This window comes from Urocitellus parryii, chromosome 10 (genome assembly GCF_045843805.1).
Source record: "Urocitellus parryii isolate mUroPar1 chromosome 10, mUroPar1.hap1, whole genome shotgun sequence".
NCBI classification, from domain to species: Eukaryota; Metazoa; Chordata; class Mammalia; order Rodentia; family Sciuridae; genus Urocitellus; species Urocitellus parryii.
In genome coordinates, this window is record NC_135540.1 from 84,436,751 (window position 1) to 84,460,861 (window position 24,111).

Genomic DNA, 24,111 nt, shown 5'->3' on the forward strand with positions numbered 1-24,111 from the left:
ATTCTGCCTCAGGGACTAGAAGAGCATAGCAGATATTTATTTCAAACCTCCTACTTTTTAATATTTTCTTATTTTGCATATCTAAAAAAACCCTGAAAACCTCATTTTCTAGACTCTCTTGCAGCTAGTATTCTGGATGTGGCTTCGTCTCTGCCAAATGGATGCAGCCACCCAAGATCTGGAAGCAGAAAGTGAGCAACACAGCTGAAGGCGTCACTAGGGGAGAAGCAGGGGTGAAGGCCCTTAGTTATCTGGGACAGATGTAGTAGAGGTTCTAGGATCCTCCCCTCCAGTGCCATGGGTCCCAGCTAGTTTAAGGTGACTGATGGTAGGCTTTCTGCAAACACTCTCTATGCAGTGCCTGGGATATAGATTGCTTTTCTGCATGAGGAAAACCCAAAACCTGGCAAAAACTTTTCTGGAAAAATGACATAAGCCACCTTACTCCTCTAACAGGCTTCTCTTTCTGCTTAGACCACCTAGAATCAATTTGTTGTCTGGTTCTGACCTCAAGGAAGAATATTCTCAGAAAATTTCTCTGAGGACAAGAATGTCCTATCTTTCAGGTGTCAGAGGATGGAGCCCCACAACTAAGAGAACACCCAAAATAATTCACCTTTGAAGTTACCTGGAATGGAATCTACTATCTTCCACATCCAGTTACATCCCCCACAAAATCCCAAGACGCACCTGTCATCTTTATTTATCTGGTCTCCAAATCCCACGGTGTCAACAATGGTTAGCTTCAGCCGTACATTGCTTTCCTGAAGCTCATAACTTCTGGCTTTTAACCGGACACCTGGTTCGTTGTGTGTAGCTGGGTCACTTTCAAATTTGGTGTTGAATAAAGTATCCATTAATGTGGATTTGCCAATGCCTGTCTCACCTATAACCACAAAGAAAAACATCAGAGAATACGTCTATCAGTTCGATTAATCATGCTGGCAAAGTTAAAAAAGAGTCATGTTACCAGAAATCCTGCTGTGAAGAGAGTTTTTTCTATGTATGTCCTGAGGAATGTCCTACCTAGAAATGCCTCACTGAATTTCAGACTATTCAGCAGAAAAGAGCTTGGACTTAAAGACATTCTTCTTCTCAGGGTAGAAAAATAGTACCTGTGAGTTTGAGTGTGGTCAGTTTGCATATTACAAGGATACAAACTATATCTTTATCTTTCCTAAATGTTGGTATACAAAACTGAATTACTTAAGGGGGAAAAACTATGTTGTTGAATTTGTTACTAAACAACAACAAAAATTCCATGTTGTAGAAAAGAATTATTTCAAAAGACTCTCCTGACCATAATAATTACTTTATGCCAAAAATCTATGTCAAGAGGTTCCTACTATTCCCCTATGAAATAGGTACCATGGTTTCCTTTCCTCCAGATGAAGCACTAAGGCTTAGAGAAGTATCTTGCCTGAAGTTATATTGCACAGTGTCAGAGCTGGGGTTCTAACCCAGGTGTGTGCAGTTCAGACGTTGACCTTCAATCAGCACAGCATCCTGACTTTACTGTTACACAGAAAACTGCCTGCCTGGTATTTTCCAGATATATTTCTTTTACTTTTCTTTCTCTGTTCAGCTGGAGATAAGATGGCCAACATTTGTTAGTCTTCCCTGTTTCCTGGTCACCTTTAATGATAATGAAATTAAATTGTGCTAAGCCATACCACTACCATCAACATTAAGATCCTATACCAATTAGAAATTCACTAATACATTTCAACAGATCATGCATAAAAGTGATCCGCTTTTAGGGGTAATATTAACCTTATTATTTTACACTGACAATTCCAATTCATAAATGTTTATCAAGACCCTCATATGTACAAAGCAGGGGGGCAGACACCTGGAACAACTCTACCAATCCAATGGTGGGACCCAAATGTGGAGCCATGACGAAGTTCAGCTCAATCTTCAAAATGGGACCAAGCAATGGTCTCTCTTAATTCTAATTCTGCTGTTAAATCAAAGATAAGGTGGTTGAGTATGTGGAGACAGAGAGGTAGAAACTAAGAAACACTAACCAGAAAGATGCCTTTTTTGGTGTTTCTTTTTTTATTTTTATTTTTTCTTATCTAAAAAATTTCTCCAATTTCTAGGTCAATTGAAACATGCCAATGGTTAGAAGCCCTTTCAACAAATCTTTATGCTGATGACATTCCTGGAAACATTCCCTCATCTGAAGGATTGCAGTAATGACTTTTAGGACGCTGACATCCCATGGGAAAAAGAAAAGCTCCAGAATCTGTAGCCTTAGGGCTACTCCCACAATAAGGACAAAACCTGTTAATTAGAAGTTCTGTATTATACTCACTGCTTTCCAACATAATCCAAAATTAAAGTAAAATGGAGTCTTCCTAGATGCATGCTTTCTTTGATTAGAGTCCCTCTGTGGCTTGCCACTTACTGTGATTGGTTTATATGATAAGAGTTGTTCAAGTGCATTTCCCTTACTCTTTAACCTTTCCTACTATGTCCCTGATCTATCTAAGATCACAGAATTTCCTCCTTCATCAGCTTCTGTTTAGCCAATATTTTTCCAGTGCCAAGATTTGTGCTAAGTTCTGGGAATACAACAATGAACAGGGCTAATGTCTTAGAATCTGGTCTAGAACACAGCTGAATAACAGACTCTATTTTATTGTTATGAGAATAACATTCCACATGTCTACCATGACCACATTCTTCTCATGAGCAAGACCAGACTTTATACCCTGTGACCTTGTGAGTTGACCACAGATAAGTGGGCCAGGGCTCGGCTCCTGACCTGAAGACAATCACGCAAGCCTGACTGTTAGGCATACTGCACCCATCCAATCGAAACGTCTCTATTTGAAGGGGAGACATACAATCTGCACACAGCGTAGAGGCATGAGAAAGGAAAGAGGTAGAGAGAGAAGGAAATAAGCAGAAGCCATGAGACAGCAAAGGCTTTTATTAAACAGAAGCCGCACTGTAGATACACCACTAGCTGGGAATCTAGGAGAAGGAGAACAGATCAATACAGTAGAATAAAGTATCAGAAACCCATTTATTAAATTAATACTTGAATACTTGCTATGTAACAAGTGTAGGTGTGGGGATAAAGGTTTGAACAAAAACAAATAATGACACTGCCCGAAGTTCTGTAATATCCTAATGTCGTTCCAGATTGTTCTGAGGTCTGGTTATGTTCTGTCTTCCTTACTTCCCTGAATACTCTTACAAAAACCCTCATTAATACAAGTAATAAACCAGCCTCTGCTCCCTAATGTGATGGAGCTTAACGAGCTTATAATCACAATTCATGGTTTAACAAATCAACTTTAAGCAAATCAAAGTTACTGTGTAATGGATAAGAAATAAAACACAGTTCCCACTCTTAAAACGCTTAGAATCTGGCAGGTAACTCAATACGAATAGTACTTGAGTCAGTGTAAGCACACGTTGTGCATGTAACACTCTCCAGGACAGCCAACTTCTTTATAGGATTTACCTATTTTCAGGTCATGGACATAGGACACCATCAGAACACCTTTATAAAAATCTCTCCAAAATGTCAAAGGTTCTGTCAGTAGAAAGTGACCTACTTAACTTTCATCTGTTTCCCTAAGGACAGCAATAAAGACTTCAATTTACATGGCAAGAATTCTAGACTCCTTAGATAGGAATGAAATTACCATCTCCTTTACTAGGTTGAGAATTACTTAGCACACATGAATCCACAGCACCATAACTTTTTTTTTTTTTAAGGCATGGTAATCTTAATGATCATTTACATTAAGGTGGAAATCATGAACAATTAGCATTCCAGGCCTTACTTAGAGCACAGGGTTAATCAACGGGTTGAAAAAAACCACTGTTCCTCTAAATTTCAGAGTGTTTTGCTTTCCATTTCTATGCTCTGTGCTTTTGAGAGCCATAATTAGGCACAGCAATGCTAGCAGCGGTGTGATTCACCAAGGCAGCTCAGTAGGAAATGACAGTTCTGGAATAAAAGGAATTAGCGGAGTCTTCAATGCTTTGGCTTTTGAGACTCCTCTCTGAACTTTGAAGGAAGGGCCTTGTCTATACTTTTGAGGACCCACAAGAGCAACAAAAAAGTGTCTTTCTAATTGAGTAACTCAGAGCCTATGAGGTAGAGGTTCCAGTCCAAACCAAACAACCATAACAATATGTTCAGAAAATCAATGACTCACATAGACTTTGCAGAAGACTCCCTAGAAGAGTACCAGTCACACCCAAGGCATTTATTAAAATTAACTGAAGATAAAAATGAAATCATGGTGATAATTTATTCTGAGATTTGCCACTTTGGTAGATTTTTTTGGTTTGTTGTTTATTCTGTTGTCAATTCATCTGCCTAAACACTTGGTCACGGGAGTAATTAGAGAGTCACTCGTGAAGTGTTATCTGTGGTTTCTGTTTTCGCTGCCGCCCTAGTGCTGGCGGACATGCCGCCCACATCCCAGGGGAAAGCATCCCCCCTCCTCCACTCTACTCTCGGGCCTATCTCACCTATCAGCTCCAAGGTGGATATGAAAAAAAAAACATCGGAAAGATCGTATTATTGATTTAATTAAAAGGTAACTGCCAATTGATCAAAGAGTTGATGTATGATTTAGCCTCCTTCGCTCTAACTGCCAAGCCTGGCTACTCAGGAAAGTAATCAGGCTTGCAAGTCTGCCTGCCTTCTGTATAAGACTCAGTCTAGATTTTATTCTTGGATGGAGCTGGGTTACCAGAGAGCTGTAAGCCTATAAGCTGTGTTGTTACTCCTCACGCCTTCATCTTCAATGAAACCTGCCCGAGCACAACACCACCAGCCTGCATGGGGAACTTGCAGGAACAGCCTATGACGTGTCACATCATCAATCAATTGCACTGATTTAGAGGATACCCCCAAATCTAAACAGCATATTTACCCCATCTCATTTCTGAAAATCCATGAGAGAAATTTCCAAACTATATCTTTGTTCGTTTGTTTGTTTTGTTGGTGCTAGGGATTGAACCCAGGGCCTCATACATGCTAGGCAAGTACTCTACCTCTGAGCCACATTCCCAGCCCCTCTAGGTATATTTTTCCAGAGAAATTATCTCTGTTTTTATATTGTGGACACTATAAATCTGTCATGTGTTAAACTATTAACTGCTATTTGGCATTTAATATGTGCTCAATAAATAAAGGATTTATTAAACTAAAGTGTAGTGTAGTAGGGAGTAGTTTAACATGTTGTAACCAAAATAGGGAGTGGGGAACCATTAACTCCAGGGTATTTTGTTATCTGATTAGCATCAGAATTCTCTTCTGAATAAATGAATGAATGAATTCTCTCTGTGCTATGACCACTAAGTTGAGAGACAAATGTATTCCCTCACAAATTAATTGCTATCAGGAAATTTGAGCTCTGACTCTGTCTTTGGCTTCACCTTACTTTCTGGAGTCAATTTCATCTTCATTCATTTTACCTTATAAGCAATGCATAACTTTTCCTGGAAAAAGATGGAATCGCAATTTTTAAGATTTGATTATTAAGCCTCACCGTTCATGTTGACACTTTTGGCCTTAATTAAAACAACCTTAAACGTGTCTGTTTTCTATTCCTCTTCTCTCATCTCCTCAAAACAATTAAGCTTGAATTTAGAAAAACTAATCTAGTTTCTAAATGTACTACTAATTTTCTTTAACTCTTCTATTGAATTTGTTCCTCTTCAAAAGCAGAAATATCACAATATCTTATTCATCTTTCTGTGTTCACCAAGAACTGACACACAGCTGGATCAATGCAGATGAGTCTTCTCAGAGCATTATCATTTTGGAAAATGAATGAGAAAGACACATACATTAAAATGTTGAAGAGAGGCTGAATACTAGAATTTAATTTAGATTCTTTGGAGAAATATAGCCCGGATAAAACATAAAGGCTTTATTTAAACTAAAGTGTAGTTTAGGGAGTAGTTTAACATGTTATAAGCAAAATAGGGAGTGGGGGAACCATTAACTCCAGGGTATTTTGTTATCTGATTAGCATCAGAATTCTCTTCCTAGGTAAGTGAAAACTTTTCTCGCTCTATTGCATTTATTCCCAAGAGTCAACAGAGATGGGTTCTAACAGTGGAAACTTAATTCAGGATTTCTAAAACTAGAGTAAATTCATACCAGGATCAGTTTCTGTCCTGGTTTTTTCCTCTGCTTTCTACCTATAAGCTCTTGTTACAAAATGAAATTATGACTCTACAGCCTTTTTGATAAAAAAATTTCTTTAATAGAACTTTTGTATCCTCAATCCCCTTCCATATTTATCACATGAAAGTAAATATCACATGGTTATAATGTATAGAAAAAAATAGTAGGAGGACAAGTTGGAAAGAAATGACTATGGATAGTCTTAAGTTAAATATGACACCTAATCCTGTTTGTGGCTGTCCAAATGTTTTGATTGTCTAGAACATTTCTTTATAGATTCTAACTATAAAAATCATTGACTGACAATGGGAATTATTTCTTATGTAGGCATTTTTCTTTAAAATATTTGTGGTAAAGGGTTTTGAGGCATTCTATCCTGAGAATACATTGATAATTTAATGCTGACACCATATCCCCCAAAGACCTAATGGCAGCTTTAACCAAAGGGTTCTGTATTGATCTATTTTCTGTTACTATAATGAAATGCCTGAGGCTAGAGAACTTTACTAGAAAAGAGGTTTATTTAGTCCACAGTTCTGTAGGTTGCGGGGCCTGGTGCCAGCAACAACTCAACTCTGGTGAGGACCTCATTGCTGATAGCACAACAATGGTGGGGACACGCACATGACAGAAGAGATCACATGGCCAGACAGGAAACCAAAGAGGCTCGGGAACGGCCAGACTTGTTCTTTTGTAATAACCTTCTTGAAAGAACTGATTCAAAGGGCCCATGAGAACTCAGAGCAGTTCCCCCAATGATCTAAGGACCTCCTACTACCCCTCAACTCTTATAGGTCTCACAACCCTCAATATCATCATGCTGAGAACAAAGTTCCTAACACATCAACTCTTGAGGACTACATTCAAACCAAATCCAAAACACAGCCGACTCCAAAGGGCTTTGGAAATAGGAGAGTTAAATATACTGACATGGAAAGATATCCAGGACTTATTGTGGAGTGGAAAAAAGAATATAAACAGCATGATCTCATTTGTGTAAAAGCAAAACAAAACACACCTAGGTAATTGTGAGGGAGCTGTTTTTATCTGCTTAGTAGGTGTCTATCCATGCCCAATCTCCTTTCTCACAATGTCTTGAGTCCCTTGTTTTGAAGTGGACTGACCCCACCTCCCAGTCAGCCTAGGTATGTGACCCAGTCCTGGTTAGTCAGAGAAATCCTGTGGCATTCAGCAAGACCTGTCAAGAATGGCTTGTTCTTTTGCTTGGGGTTGCGAAGCTGGTAACTGCTGGAGGCCAGACTGTTGCTGGAGGAAAAGGCCCAAACGTGAGGCCCAGCAGAAGCAAGCATGATCTCAAACCAGAAATACAGCCCTGAGGACACACTCTGACCCTGAAGCCAGCTGTACTTAGTTCCAAGATTCAACATATTACCTTTTTAGTGTATGTTGGGGACTAGGGGGAGTCTCAACTGCATTTAAATTGGATCTCTGTGATTCTCTATGGAAAATACAAGAACGTTAGAGAGATGCCACACTGCTGACGTTAGAGAAAGAGTAAAGCGTCCAAGAGCCAAGGACTGCAGGCAGCACGCGTCCTGCCCTGGAGGGTTCCCTAAAAAGACACTGCCCTGCAGACCCATATAGACTTCCACCTACACAAGTGGAAGATAATACTGTGGTGGTGTTAACTGCCACCAGAAATGATTTCTTACCACAGAAAGATGTAGAAAGCTCCTGGAGGATCCCACATGCTATCACTATGGAATGGAAATGGGAGTGGGAAGTCAAAGGGGGAAAGTTTATAACTTTCAAACTTTAAATATATATCAAATCATTAAGTTTGGAAAAAAAACTAATCTTAACCATATTTAAGGGTGGAAACATAATACAATCTAAGAATCCCAGATATTCTCACCCACCCAGGGAAGTCAGGATAGCAGGTGCTTACAAGTCTAACAGGGCAGCACTGGTGTGGCCTGTGAGGAATTCCAACCTGCATCAGAACTGTGCTGTTTAACACAAGAGGCTGGCCACTGCACCACTCACACCACACAGCTGGTTAGACCTGACCCTTCCAACTAGTCCAGTTCCACTGGCAGGATTTCCACTACTATGCAGGAGTCAGGACACAGCTTTCAGATATGTTCTTGAAGTGGATTTTAGAGACAGGGCCGGGGAGGTTTGAAAGCCAGAACAGTAATTGCCCCAAGATGACAATTTAGCATAATTTTCTACAGAAAACCAACAAATTGCCAACAAATTGCTATGCTAATGAAGAATTGCCCTGCTCTGCAGTGAGCATGTACCAAAAGACAACTTATTTATGCCACTCTGTAGAACTAGCTGCTGTGCAGGAGATCCCCTGCTGAATTTTAAAAGGCTTTCATGCAGGGAAAGGAGCAAAGCATGAGAGTTGGCTGCTTCGGCCATTTCTCTCCAGTCATTTCCTTATCCAGTGCTTAAGACATAATGCCAGACAGCAAGCTGGCCCAGCGCACCGGGCAACTACGGCTTTCTATGTTACGGGCTTTCATAATGCCCAATGCAGAGGCCACAGGCTATGAATTCCTCAAGAAGCTTTTGAAAAAGAAAAACATCTGCTCCCCCAAATGCCACTACTAACAAGTCAGTCAGTGGTGCTTCTCACATTGAATGCACACCTTTTCTAAATGCACTTCATTTTACTTGGACAACAGAAGTAAGTCAAATTGAAAGGAAGAATGCTCCACTTGGCCACATACAGAAGGGCTTTGATCTGTCTCAAGTGCTATCTAGATGCAAAGAGAAATAAGGCAAGAAAACAATGCAGCCCAAGCCTCCCCCTGCTATTTAGCCTGGTCACAGGACGGTGACCAGTAGAAGATTTATATTTATATTTTAGAAGATTTATATTTATATTTTAGAAGATTTATATTTATATTTTGGTTTTCTTCTTTTTTCTCCTTGTTTTCTACCTTCCTTTTCTTAATTTAAAAGCTGGTTGCAAGTTCAAAGCCACCCTGGGTAACTTAGTGAGACCCTGCCTCAAAATTAAAAATAATAGTAGAGTGGAGATGTAGCTCAGTGGCAAAGCACTTGCCTCACATGGGTGAAGTCCTGGGTTCAATCCCCAGAACTTCAGTCACTCCATCGAGTTTATGGCTAGAAGAGAAAGAAAATACACTAAGGCTGGAGGCCTGGGCTAACATGTAACATTTAAGGGATCTGAATAAAATATACTGCAGATGCATGTCATCCGTTGGACTTTTCCATCTGTCTACCAAGAACAAACTAAGTCATTTTTAGATCCCAACTAAAGACAGAAGGCTAATTCAATAATTAAGGTAAAACATTTATTTTTTTATATAAAACATTTATATAAACAATTATATTAACATTTATATAAAACATTTTTATTTTTATATCTGAAAAAAATTCAGATATAAAATAGAATTTTTAGACTGTCTTCTGTCCTAGAAGCAAAAGTTTTAAACAGCATAAGGATAGTTAAGTAGTTAGAGTGCTTTAGATTTCACTTTCTGCAGGTAGTATATCTTAAAAAGACTTCAGTGGAGATTATTATTTCACTATAATCAGAAAAACCTAGAAACAGATTCTAGTCACAAATATATATATATAACATAACATAATCTTGAAGAGGGTCCTAGGCATCACACCTTGTTCCTGCTAGGCAAGTGCTATGCCACTGAGCCTCAGCCCATCTTTTAGAAGCAGATTCTTATAAAGCTTTTGAATATTTTTATTGCAGGCATCTCAGTTCTTTCTTTCAACTTTCTATAGTCTAGTTAGGGTCCATGTCCCACTCCCTACCAAAAAATTAAAATAAGTATTTTAATAACCATATTAAACTGATATTGTTTGGCCATGTGACAAAAATAATAACTGGAGTAACACCTCAACACCTACAAAGCATTTGCCCAAAAGCAACTCTGTCTTTACAATAGTGTTACCTATGTAAAGCAAGTATTATTTCCGTGCTTTCCCTAAGGAAAAAGAGTAAAAGCATCATTTTCCTTATTTCCCTGAAACATGCCCCTCTGACACTCACCTGCCAACATCCAAGGGTCAGATGCCCTGCTGGGCAGCAGGTGACCAATCACTTACCAACACACAGGATGTTGAAACAGAATCCTTGAGAAGTAGACTTGTTGACCAATTGGTCCGGGAGACTGTCAAATCCAACATGGCCAGAAAGGGACAAGTTTCGAAGCTCTTCATTCTGAAATTCCAAAGAAGAAACATTTGAGAGGCCATGAACTATACCACCAAACGTAACATATTACAGTTATTACCTCTTCCCTTCTCTCCTTGACATGTGTGGACATAAAGAGACTGCCCAGTGTCTACACCCTCCTTGGCTTCTTCCAACAGAGGGCACTAACAACTCCAAAGCCATGCTCTTTCCACAATGTCACAAAATCTCCTTTCTAAAGCAGACTGTATCCCAGCGTGCTCCATGTGTTACTGTTTTTATTAGGTATACTGATCCTAAAAAATATAAGCTTCTAGAAGTGCAATTTCAGATATTCATTAAGTAACATTTAAAAAAAAAAGACTCTAACCATCTTGGTAGTGTCCATCACTCAAGGAAAACTTTCAATTTATTTTCAATGCATAGTTAAACAAACCAACACTCTTCCAGATATATAAAGGAGCTTTCAGAAGCTCACAGTGGAGGATATATACTCATTACAATTAAGGCAATGTTATAACCACCATAATGCAATATATTAAAAACTAAGTGCACAGACTGGTTCCATCTCCTCCATTTACTGTGCAAGTTTAGTGAGGGCTTCTCTGCTCTCTGCACAGTTGCTAGCACAGGCTTTGTACTCCCAAGAGCTTCTCAGAATGTACTGATGGACACTGGGGTAAAGTAGTTATCACACATTTTAAAAGTCAGTGACTTTTACTGCTTTATAAGATAACACTGACTGCTTCTACAACTTTATGTGTGTCTCATGAGTGTTATGGATAATGTAGGAAACCTTGCTTTCCTGGGGAACAGAACTCACCGATGGTCCTTCAATCGTAATACCATGATTATGTTTTACAATTCCAGAATCTGGATACTGAGAGTCTTCCCCTTGAAAGCAAGATTCCTGGTAGTCTGGCTGTGTCACCAATGAAATTTACATTCAAAATACTGAAGTCCAGGTGAGGAAATGAGCCTCACTGATACTATTAAAAAAAAAAAAAAAAAAAGAAAGAAAGAAAGAAAAAAAGAAAAGAAAAGAAAAAGAAAAAGAAAAGGAAGCCAGGCATGGTAACACAAGCCTGTAAACCTAGCAACTCAGGAGGCTGAGGCATGAGGAGGACTGCAGGTTTTAGGCCAGCCTTAGCAACTTAGCAAGACCCCATCTCAAAATTAAAACTAAATTGGGCTGGAGATGTGGCTCTCCGGTAAAGTATCTCTGGGTTCAATTCCCAGTACCACAAAAGGGGAAAAAAAAGAAAAGTTTTGCATGGAATTACTTACTCAATGATTTTTAAAGACTGGTTTTCACGATCCTATTCTATATTATATTATTATGAGAGTGATTTCTTTTAATAATCAAAGACTGAGACTCCAATTTCAAATTACTATGGTTACTATATAAAGACAATAATGTGACTTCATAAATGTAGCAATTTAATGGGTTTTAATGGTTTTACTAACAACAATGTCTAAAATCCATACCAGCTCTAAAATTCTGATTCTGTGAACTAAAACTAAAACCCAACACACTGTATGAATACCACGCTGGCAGCTGCAGGTCTGAGGTCAATAGGACACAACAGATGTCTAGTCTATGAATAGTTTCCTTGAAACCTGCCAACAGCAGCGAATATCAGACTCAAGAGCAGCCACTTATGCTTTAACAGGATGGCATGGTCCACAGCCCACCAAACAGCTTCCGGAGCAGGCCCAGTGGGCAGCAGTCCTGGTAGCCGGACAAGCCTCCTACCAACAGTGGACTTCTTCCAACCCCAATTCTAGTACCTGCCCCTTCCTCTTCAGATACCTCAAAAGTTCAGACAGCAGGTATTTTTAGGGTGTTTACCACATCCGCCAAGACCTGGGGGAGGAGGATTTGAAATAAGTCCTGGGTTATATTTAAAACTGTTTCCATCACAGCTGCTGCTGTGCACCAGGCTGGGAGTCGCCATTGCAACAGCTTCACTCTCACCATGCAGACCTGAGCAGCTGGGGAATGAATGGCCTGCACATAGAAGAGGCAAGGAAGGACCCCATCCTGCATTCCCTCCACTCGCCATCACAATCATTCCTTTAATTTGGGGGGGGGAGGGGGTTACTGCTGTGGACTCTAGCTTGTTGGGTTTCTAGAGACCAGATATCCACCCATGAGCCAATCCTAGGGCAGAATCAGAGTTAGTAATTATAGCTCTCATCCCAGAACCCAAAGCTCAGCATCTCATATTCTCACCGTTTTCCAAAACATGAGAAACCACCCACACACCCACAGAGTATTTTTATACCCATTGAAAACCACATACAAAATGAAGGGTTATAAAACATTTTGGTCTTGGAATTTTTGAAATTTAAAAGTTTCGTCTTTAGAGTCTCTGTCTTCTTTGTGAAATAAAATACGTAAATTTTATAATGCTGTTTTTTAAATTTCAAAATTTGAATCGAATTCTCTCCCCAGTATTAAAGGAGAGTCCCTGCCCTATCAGCATGTGGTGGTCAAAAAGGAAATAGAAGTTCCTCCTCTGGTGCATGAGCGATCTTAAAAACCGGAAAACACTGGAGGAAATGCAAGGAGTGGCTCAGAGCAATTTACCTGGTGACTCACACACAGCAGCTGAACTGAATTCCTACACCCAGCATTTCAGGGCACTTTCCTTAACTGTCACTCACTATCCGAGGAATGCAGGATCTCATTTGAGTCTATAGTCCCAGTTTTAAGAAACAGTATATATTCCTACATTCCTAATACTATCACAGATCTATAAGTGACTCCCCCAATTTTACCTCCAATACTGAACTCTTCACCCAGTTCTTGATTTTTATCATAGCAGGGCTGTTTTCTTGGGGTTTCCTATCTACACTGCAAGCTGATGTTCACAAAACTGAAATCATTTCCTTCTAACCCCAGCGGTCCCTATTTCTGTTAATACTACTGACTTATGCTGGAAACCATCTCCCCTACCACCATCAACTCCAAAGGCTTAGCAATGCTACATCCTCCCCCACTCAACTCCTACTAACTCCACAGCCTCCCTGTCTCCATTCCATCCTTCTCTAATTCTTCTTCCCTCTATATCTTGTGGCCAAAGGCATCTCAGTACTCACAGGCTGCCAATACAAACTCCTTGGCTTGCCACCTCAAGTTCCCCAGGAGCTGAAGCCACTTCACCCAGGGAGCACCTGGTGCTGCGGTTAGACTGTGCCTGGGACAACAAACCCAGGGATCTGCCCCTCAGAAAACAGGGACTCACACTATTTCGTCTTATCAGAAGGACCTCATACCCAATATTAACGCATACAAACCTTCCAGATTCTACTGAAATTCTACCTGCCAAATCAGTTCTATTATGAAATCTCAGGAGGAGTTTCAGTGAACACTTTTCTTGCCAATAAAAGGAAAATCCTGATTGAATAAGGGTGGCTCAAGCTATTTGACATTCTGTGATCATCATCATAACGGCTAACATTTATTGACCATCCCAATGTTCCAGAAAAGCCCCAAACACAAATGAACTGATGAAAATAGAGGAACACTAGTTATCTGCCCAAGGTCACACAGCTAGTAAAGCTGAGGAGCTAAAAACTAAATGCAGGAAGTCAACATCAGGCCAGAATCCTTGCACTTGGTCAGAGCTATCTCGTGGTTATCTAAGTTTCCAAGTAGCCCCCAACATCACAGTGCCTTCTGCTGCTGTAAAAACCCAGTGTTAAGATAGGAGGAAAAAAAAAAAAGTCTCTAAAACCTTAATTCTTTGGCAACCAGAGAGGTTGGAAATTGAGAATTAGAATTGGCAAAGTAGCTCCAGGTCTAGTTTCATTGGTCCTGGCAATGCTGAGACCCACACTTTGATTTTTGCAGCTATGGCACGTGAAGCCCATAATATAAGGCTTAGGTTTAACCGTTTTCAAAACAAAAGTGCCAATATGAAGCCACTAAGTAAGTAACTATAAGACCTTAATTGAGTTAGCCCTTCATTAGCTAATCTGTCTAGTGAGGATTTGTTATTAGATGATTTCTATAGCCCACTACATCTTGAAAAGGGCCATGACTAAGAATGATGCAAAACAAAATAGCTGGTCTTTAACTGGATTATTTCATTTTTCTCTTTTTAGACCATCTCCTCTTGAATATAATTATTTATTAATCCTTTTAAAAATAGTACCCAAAGCACTAAGGGAGCTAAAATGCTTTATTTTTGTTTTTCACTAATAACACTCTTCTTGACTCCAAAAAGTTTTACAATGTAGCAGTAAAGACAGAACATACTAAATTTACTACTACTAGGAATAAAAAGTGGCAGATACCATGACCTCAACTCTATGCAGCCAGGGAGAAATAGCAGCTTTTGGCTGCAGAAATGCTGGGGACAGTTCTTAGGAAGGCTAAACTCCCCCATTCTACCAGTGAAACAAGAATGTGGCTTGCAGAAGCCTTCTACATAAATGCTATCTCTGCCTAAAGGGTCACTTTACTAGGAATGTATACTCTGAAGTTTATAATTGAAAAGTTTTTTCAAGATGTCCAGCTGACTTAATTATTGAGACAATTATAAAACAAATTATATAAGAATGTGTGCCAACACCTACTTTCTGAGTATTGCTATAAAATATGTTCCACAGCTCCAAATCTTGGTTAACCAGAGCAGGACAGCAAAAAGCCTGGAGTCTGACGGATCTGAATCCCAGTTTTGCTTTTTCTCTTTGTTCTGCCACCAGTAAAAATGGAGCACTTGGTAGGGTTGCATTTAATAGGTGTTGAAGAAACTTGTGTTTCCCTTCCCTAAATTTCATGAAAGATACAACTATAATTTTAAAATCTGAAATGAATTAGGAGTTCTGTTACTGCTGCAAAGCATTCCAGGAGAAGCTGCTGATCAGCAAAGTGCTTGGAGTAAATAAGAAATTAAAATCCAAAGGGATCAACACACTGAACAAAAGAAATCAAGAGACAGAGGATTCTAGCATGAAGAAAATCCACCTTCAAATAGGAGACTCTTAAAAAGGGGGAGGCAAAAATAAGAAATACATTCCTGTTTGCAAAACCAAAGGTTGAACAGCACCAACATCTTCTAAGGCTGGAAACCATTCTGGATTCCCCATCTTCACTTTTGTTTCTATTTTAATCCAGCCTAGACTTTTGAGATTAACAAACTGGATGTGCCCAGATGGATTCCATTCACCATACTCAAACTGGTATCCTTTGACTTTAATTTTAAAACTTCAGTGCTTCAGGGTTGAATGTGGTTGGGAGCTTACAGCCTTTGATCCTTATCAGCAGGCGGAAGCAAGAGAGCAGGTTACTAAGGTGACATTTTAACTGTTTAATTAAAACAAATTAAAATTATGTTTTCATTTGAAAGCAAGGCAATTTTTTCTTTAAAATCTGAAATTACAAAGCAAGGTAATTTTTACCTTTAAAATCAGAAATTACAATTTAAGTTTAGAAAGACTTCCCCATTTTTAAATTTAAATTATATAAATTTTGAATTTAAGAGACAACTTCTTTTATGCATTTAGTTAAGAGAGTCAGAGATTTTTGTTTATAAGAAGTGGTGATTAGGGTTGGGGCCGTAGCTCAGTGGTAAAGCGCTTGCCTGGCATGTGTGAGGCACATGGTTCAATCCTCAACACCACATAAAAATAGATATTATGTGTCCATCTACAACTAAAAAATATTTTTATAAAAAAAGAAGCGGTGATTACATTTTTCTCAAAGCATTGGTTTATAGATGATAAATTATTATATTGATCTAAAACACTTAATCCCAAGGTTTATGTTTCCTCATCTGTAAAGTGAAGAGATTTCATCAAATAACCCTCTAAACAAAGCCTCTGAACCTAATGCCAGTTCTAAGGTTTCTTGAACTTGGAAACCAGAGATGCATAAATCCAAATCTGTCATTTTGCCTAAGAAAGCCAACACAAAGTGAAAACTTCCTGGTAGTATATTTCTTCTCACCAGATCAAGAGGGCTCAATTTTTAAATGATCCATGAAAGAGACTTTCTATCAATTATCCCAGGAAAACTTTAAGCCTAATTGAAATTTGCGTGCATATTTCCACGTTTTTCCACCTAAACTTTCCATTCTGCTTATTTTACTACAATAATTGTGAATGTTTTTTTTAAGTTACATTGTTTATGACTATTCTGCTCAAAAGCAAGTTTTCAGATATATATGCAGGTTTTTTTGTTTGTTTTGTTTTTTTGGTGTTGGGGCTTGAACCCAGAGCCTTGGGCATGTGAGGCAAGCATTCTACCAACTGAGCTATATCCCCAGCCCTATATACAGTCTTTCACATAATTTTTGAAAAGCTGATTGATATCCTCAAAACAAAACCTAAGAAATAATTCTTAGGTGTAAGTCACCTGTTTTCAATAAGAAAAGTAAAGCTTTATTCATGATTTCATTCATTCGACAAGTACCTTCTTCGTACCTACCTACAATAGATACTGTGCAAGACTAAGGACAAGGTGAAGATGAAGAAGTCCTAACTCATGGAAGTTGGTGGGGCACCTAGATGTTAATCAAATAATTAAAAATTAAATATAATAATACTAATTTATGCAAAGTACAGGAAGCAATGCAGCCTTGTAACTCATGTGAGACTTAGAGCTCAAGTGAATTCATGAGTCTATAGCATGTAAGAACATGTGTTAATCCAAGCACCATTGGATATTAATTCAGATAACTGTTTATTAATTAATTGTAGGCAACACCTATGTACAATTGATGTGTAGGTTTTTTGAATTCAGATGAAAAGAGTCCTTCTGAGCAGTACTGCCTGATGGGCAGAGGTAAAAATAATGAAGACTCAAGTCCTAAGGGGTTGGATTTAAATAAAGCTGAGATGGAACCATGGGGGCAGCAGAAAGAAATAGGAGAAGGGAAAGGCTTGTCCCCATAAAAATGATGGCCACATAGGGAAGAGAAAAGGTGCACATTCCTTCCTCACCTTGGCAGTGTCTTTTTTTTTTTTTTTTTTGAGGTCCTGTTTCAGTAGTACAGGTATCACCTGGCCACAGAGGAGCAAAGAGAACAAACTGATTCTCATAATAAGACCTCTGACTAACCACAAGTCCAGTAACTGAACAAATGCTGGCCCCACAAACTGAGAAATAAGTTTTATCCAAGGGCCCTGATAGATCATTTTGGTAAATATGTCTTTTTATGTGACTATAATCTATAGAATATTGAATTAGTCTCATGTTTTCTTTCAAAGAAAAGAAGGTTAGCAGAAAGATGAGAAACACCCTTAGTTCCCATGCAAAATGGAAAATGCTGGAATGCAAAGTATCGACCCAAACCACAGCTATGAAGCTTATTCTGGGATATTTTCAAGGCTAGGCATAGCTAGAGTAACTTTCATAATATAAAACGTCTGAAGCATCTCATTACCAATGAGGGTTACATTCTTTAAGGATGATTCAGATAACATTTGCTACTCTGCTTGTCATCTATACCATGAAATCCTAAGGCTAGAGCCAAGAAAAACCCCAAGGAAATTGTCTTAAACAAGCAGCAGAACAAAGAGAGCCAGGGAGAAGAGTAGAACAGTTAGCGGGGAAACCATATGTTAATAAGGAAAAAGCAACTTCTCAGTGTAGCCCATCTGGAAGCTGAGACTGGGACAAGGGACAGTCTGGAGTCAGCCCCCAGGTCATAAAGTCAGGTAGATGAGCTCAGAATGCCAAACCCTCAGAGCCACCCCGGAAAACAGCACTGAATTACAAGAAAAGAACTTGATGAATACCGAGTAAATGCCCCAATTCCAAGTGTTATCTCTTAAGTAACTTTCTCCAAAAAGCTTCCAGTGAAGAACAAAATTTGCTTTTCCTGATCCTGGCAAAAAAAATAATGCAGTATAGAGGTTTTCTTAGATGATGGTAGAATTTACTGTAGGGAAATTTTACTTTCTCATTAGGTTTCTATAAATTTGCATTGTTGCAAAAGGAAAAAAAATCCCTTCCACTTTTATAATAGAAGAGAAATAAAGGATTTTAAATTCGGGAATGATAATAAAAATATACTTAACATCTATTTTAAGGAGGTAAGCCTACAATTTTTATTGCATCCCCTGGGTGGGTGATAGGATAAAAATGTGAGCACTTCATTTTTCTAAAAGCAGAACCAAAGACTCAGCAGAAAAGCAGAACAGTCCAGTGGAAGGTAAGCTTGACAAATGATGTCCTCACAAGGGCACCTCAGCCATCCTTTAGCTTTGTGACATAGAGTAAGTCACTAAACTTAGCCATGGTTTTGTCAACTTTCAAATAACTACCTTAGAGTGCTGTTGCAAGAATTAATATAATTATCTATCCTCTGCCTGTTTTATACAATTTTCTTGGGTTACCTCCTCCTTGCCAATCACAGGCTAACAGCCCCCGCTTCATGTGGGCTCCCAACCTGTTCACCTACAGTTCAGGCATCTCTAAGCTTCCTCCTATTTTCTCATGCCAAGTGGCAACATGTACTTCAAGGTATCAGAGACGTTCCTGGAATAACAATTCCTAATACACCACTGACTAAATCTGCAGAAAGTTAGACGTTCCACCCTCTTGTAGAAGAAATCATCTTAGACGTGCCCCTATGCTATGATTTGGACAGTGAAGATTTCAAGTTGTTGATACCAAAGTAACTCTTCTCTGCACCCAGATGTTAATACCAGCATTCACTGCCCACCAAGCACACTGTTTGGATAAACTTTTCCTAGCCTGCTCTCTTGTTGACATAACTGCAACTGCTCTACCAGATGGTTGCTATCTCTATACCCTAAAAACCAGTGACTTGGGCCTTCCCTTTCCCTAACCTTATCCACACTGAACTTCACCAATGTCTGTGTTTAATGTGGTGGACATATTCTCCAACTTTCTTGTTTTCAGATGATATAGGTACAGTGGCTCTCCTTGTGCACAGGGGAAGGAGGACGGAACCTCAGGGTATGGCCCACTCCCTCCACTACACAGGGGAGATAATTAAAGTTAGCTGCTGCTGGAGAAGCTGAATTGGAAAGGTCTAAAAACACCATGCTGCCTCATTCCTTCACCTGTGCCCAGTCCTTTCTGTCTTCTCTACAGCCAACCAACCTTCAGATTAAATGACAATTGTCCACATTTTCTCTGAGATCTGACTGGTCTGTCTGGGACTAGAGTTTTACCTTCCCTCCATCAGAAATTAGATTTCTCACATACCAATTAGGAAAAATACTGTTGAAAAATTAGACCCCAAAATAGGTATATGCAGTAAACACAGTCCCAGGTTCTGCTTACAATTCTGGATGAGGGACAGGATCATTAAACAGTCCATGGGCAAATAACTGCTGAGTGTGACATCCAAACAAAATAATCCCAACCAGCACACAGTGAGAGCATTTTTTTTTCCCTTACAGACAGAATATTTTTCAAAAAGTCTGTTTAAACTCAAGAGATTCAACTTAACTGGATGCCAAGAATTAACAACAACAAAAAGACATTTTCTTAAAGTTTCCAAAGACTTACAGTCTTTCTGTTGGAGACCAAGTGACTAAGGCCTGTAAGAGTCTCACAAATCTACAAAGTGCTGACCAGCAGAAAGTCTCATGTTCGGGAATGACAAGGTCCACGTGTGCATTCCAGGGACGCTTACAAATTTTACAGTATTCAGAGGGAGACAGAGTGGGAGGGAAACAATGTGACAAATAGTCAAGAAGTATTTATAAAGGCATGATATGATGAGAGACAGATGTTGCAGCGGTTCTCACCTCCCCTCACAGAGATGAAGAGAAGCCCGTGGATGCAGCCACCTAGGAAAGCTAATGAGCAAATCAAATCATGGAGGTCACTAATCATTTCAAAACCTCCAGCTCTCCAGGTTATTTTCCAAATCACCTGACTCCATTTAAGACACATTGCATCTCTTGTAGAGCAGAAAATCACCTAGTTGTCTCATGGTTCTTCCTTTGGGTCATATTTGTCCTTTCTGCCCTGCCTTTACCATAGACTATATCTTTCAGGTGAGCATTTCCAAAACAAGGATGAGTAGGTCAAAGAAAATTAAGAGGCTCAAGTCAGCTGGAAGACTCTTCCTCAACTTTTCGTGTACTCCATATTCACGTATCCTTTCCTTGGTGTTTCCTGTTTGAGAAACACCGTGGCTTACTTCATATATTTCTATTCAACCAAATGTATTAATCAGCAAATAATGATCTATGGATCATTGGATCAAATTGGCTACTTCCTGTTTGAAAGATACCATTTATTTCTGTTCCTTTCTGGAAAGGTGGGGATTCTCAGGTATACAAATGGTCACATAATGGTAGCCTCTGAGAGAGAAGAAAAAATAACCCCAACCAGCACTAAGGCCGTCGTGAACAAAGCACCAGGTCTGTGTCCCTCAGTCACAACTTGGCCACTTTCTTCCCTTAAGAGATGTTTGGTTCCTAAGCCAGACCAACCTAGCACAGCAAAGCATTTCTATACCCTAAACCTGAGACAACACCTGAACATACAAATTAACATCTGGCCTTGTTCTACAAATATTACTAAACAATACGGCCCAAATCCTCAAGCCTTTCTAAGAGTTTCACTGTGTCTTAATCTTAGCCCTGGATGAAACACTATCAGAGTAAAATAGAGGTCACTTGCATAAATTTGGAATGTGTATTAGTTTTGCATTGCCGTGATAATAAATTATCACAAACCTAATGCCTTGACACAGCACTCATGGTTAGCTCTCAGTTTCACAGGTCACAAGGCTGAATATGGCAGGTCTGGATTCTTGGGACACCAAAAGGCTAGAGATCAATGGCTGCCAGAGGTTCTGGAGGAAAGTCCACAGGCAAGTTCATTCAGCTTGCTGGCATATTCAATTCCTTGCAGCTGCAGGACGAAGGGCCTCCTCTGCTTGTAGCTGAGGCAGTGCTCAGCTCCACAAAGGTACTAGCTCCTAACCTTAGGTCCACTCCATATTCAAGAACAGCACTGGAAAGTCTCCCTGTATTCCTTTCCCATTTGGGATCTCCTTTCCCAGGAAGAGCCCTGTCCCTTTTAAGGAACCACTTGATTAGGTCCAAGTCCACCAGGATAATCTCCATTTTTAAAAGTGAACAATGATATGACTGGCTCCTAGGAGTGGCTATCCCATGATATCCACAAGCTCTGGTATATACAGATTATATACACCACAGACAGCTGGGACCAGGGCCATATTAGGATTCTGCCTACAGAGTGTGCATGATTATAATCTTCAGGTTCTTTAGGATAGGTTCTAATAGTGAATATTAGCATTTCCCCATCTCAAAACAGAACACAACTCAGTTTCCTGTGGGGAAAAAAGATAGAAATTAGTAACAGCACACCATAAACTAGATTTCTCTCAGGTTCCCAGGGCGTCTTTTACACTGAACTTGATAAGGGCAGATAACCACTGACTGGCCAGAGTCTCTTTGTCTTTAGAGGAAGTCTTCCAATAATGAAAGCAAACTGCGAACAGCTAGGTGCCTAGTGTGTGACAAGGATTCTAGGAAATGTAAAGATTCTTCGGAACTTGAGTTTTATTAGGAAGATACGTAACTGAGACAAAACAAACTCTAAAGTGTTTCACGATGAAATACAGTACCAAAGTTAAGGGGTTGGACAATGGATGTCAGTGCCAGCCAGGACAAAGAAGAATGCTTCCTTAGCAGAGGGTAGATTTGGTCTGGGTCTGGGTGAGCTGAAATAAATTTGGATAGTTTGCAGAAAAGGAATGGAGATGACAGGAAAGGAAGAAGTGGAACTTGTCAAAGAAGGCAGCAGGAAAAGAAAGCGCTCCAAAGGGCAGGAAATCAGTGAACTAAAAAACTGAGGATATATCAGATTTTAAAACTGGTTCATATTTCTGTTTACTGGAAATATTTCTTAAAGTAAACCATTACAAAGACACATATGAGCAATAATATGTAAATATTTATATGCCCAGGATCTGACACTGTGTTGAAGTTTTCTATCACCCAGCGTAGTTATGAACATATTTCCCACCAGACCCAGATCTTGAGTACAGAACTTGCTTTCTAGCCAAGGTTTTAACTCAGATTACTAGGAGGGCAACCATCCAAATGGTAAGCTGCTTGATGCAAACTTCCATCAGAGCATTAAAAAAAAAATGCATATTTAGCAGAGAATCTAAGAGATTAACTCCATTGGTGATGGCTACAAGTCCTGCCATTCTAAACAAGCTAAAGCTTTCTTCTTTATTCCTTATTCTGTTCTTCTTCTCAAAAAAATTAGGTCCAATTAACCCCAACAAAATAAATACTCCCACTACCAGAGGAGACAGCTTTCTGCCTTACTGAGGTTAACTGCACATCATAGAAGCATCCATCTAGCTGCAGAGAAAGTCGGCTGAGGGGTTTTCTCATACATATTGGTGTTCCTTGGAAAGCAGACCCAGGAGGTTATGTTACAGTTTTTCTCTTCACTCAAAGTGTCCTATTGATGGATGATTTTAGCTGCTGGCTCTTTTGCCTTGATCAGCTAATGCAAAACAAACCTCTTTTCACATGCTGCCTGCTCCCAAGAATGTTCCCACAGTCCTCTCCACCCCCTCTATTGTCCACTAAGAATGCCTCTTAAAAAGGCATTTTCATTATCATTATTATCAGGTTGATATGTCTGAATAATCAAATAGGGCCCATGTAGAACACTGGGAAAACTCTACTGCATAGGAAAATCTGTTATAAAATTCCACTGGCTCTTAAAAAAGACAAAAATAAAGAACTGGGAATAGAGCTCAGTAGTAAAGTGTACCTGGGTCCAATCCCTAGTATCAAAAACTAAATTAAAAAAATTTAAATCCCATCAGCTCTTAAAAACCGATGCTCAAATATGTGCAACAGCAGAGACTCCATTGTAATGCACGCTGTCACCACAGAGAACTAAGCATTTGGTTCAGCAGACCAGACACCTCAAAGAGATGGAATCCTACTCCACCTCAATGTCCTCGATTAATAGATTAAGAGTTATGGGATATGGGGATACATTTCTGACAGTCTCTTATAGCACGAATACAAGGAACCATTAACCTAAAATTACAGGTTGGCAAGAAGAAGAGCCTTGCTGTGATTCATATATTCTGTAGGAAGGAGAAACTGAGAAAGTTAAATGAGACCTAGGGCAAATGAAAGACCAGATTAGCAAAAGTCTTAGGCACTGATCCAAGTAGCTGCCATTAAATTCTTCCAAAACCAGAATGGTTCATTAGAATAATTAGTATTCAAGTAGTGAAAATGAAAGCAGGCAATGGAAATAAGTGAAAATTATACTGGCAAAAATAAGAATTACTCCAGCCATCTGAGTTTGAGAATAATCCAAGCCTCAAATCCCAGCCCGCAGAGAGAGGGTCAAACCATGTATCTTACTGTAATCATGGCTACACAGAGTTAAACCCCTTCTGCCACAATTGCCCCAAATGTACACACTTGGGTTAGTTATTACCAGGAGTGGGTTCAGCGCAATGTGGCAGCTCTGACCACCAGTGCAGGGAAACCAGGCTTCACTGCCATCTCTCAGATTCCTTCCCAGCCCAACTTCCTACCCACTCCTCAGCCAGATGTTCCTCACTCAGAGAGGGTGTGACAGCCATGATTCACATGCACCTAAGGATCACTGTAAAACCAGATGTATTTGGACAGAGAAACCGATGAAGCTTCAGTCCCCAAGGAGAGTAGAGTACTAGTAAATGCACCTCGTATTCTGCCTCCTATTCTGGCAATCTAGGTGGAAAAGTAGACGGCAGTCTTTAAAAAGTGTTAATTCAAAGTTGCCTAATGA

The 24,111-nt window shown here is 39.5% G+C and overlaps 1 protein-coding gene across 10 annotated transcripts in view; it reads right to left on the reverse strand.

The window, feature by feature from the left end:
• The window catches only part of Septin11 (septin 11), a 97,446-nt gene that overhangs the window by 38,363 nt on the left and 34,972 nt on the right, over nucleotides 1–24,111 (reverse strand). For all 10 annotated transcript variants that reach the window (XM_026403157.2, XM_026403153.2, XM_026403152.2 and 7 more), the window contains exons 2-3: nucleotides 10,238–10,352; nucleotides 691–886 (exon numbers count right to left, since the gene is read on the reverse strand). In XM_026403157.2, coding sequence (XP_026258942.1) covers nucleotides 691–886; nucleotides 10,238–10,352 — 311 coding nt within the window. The remainder of the gene's footprint in view (nucleotides 1–690; nucleotides 887–10,237; nucleotides 10,353–24,111) is intronic.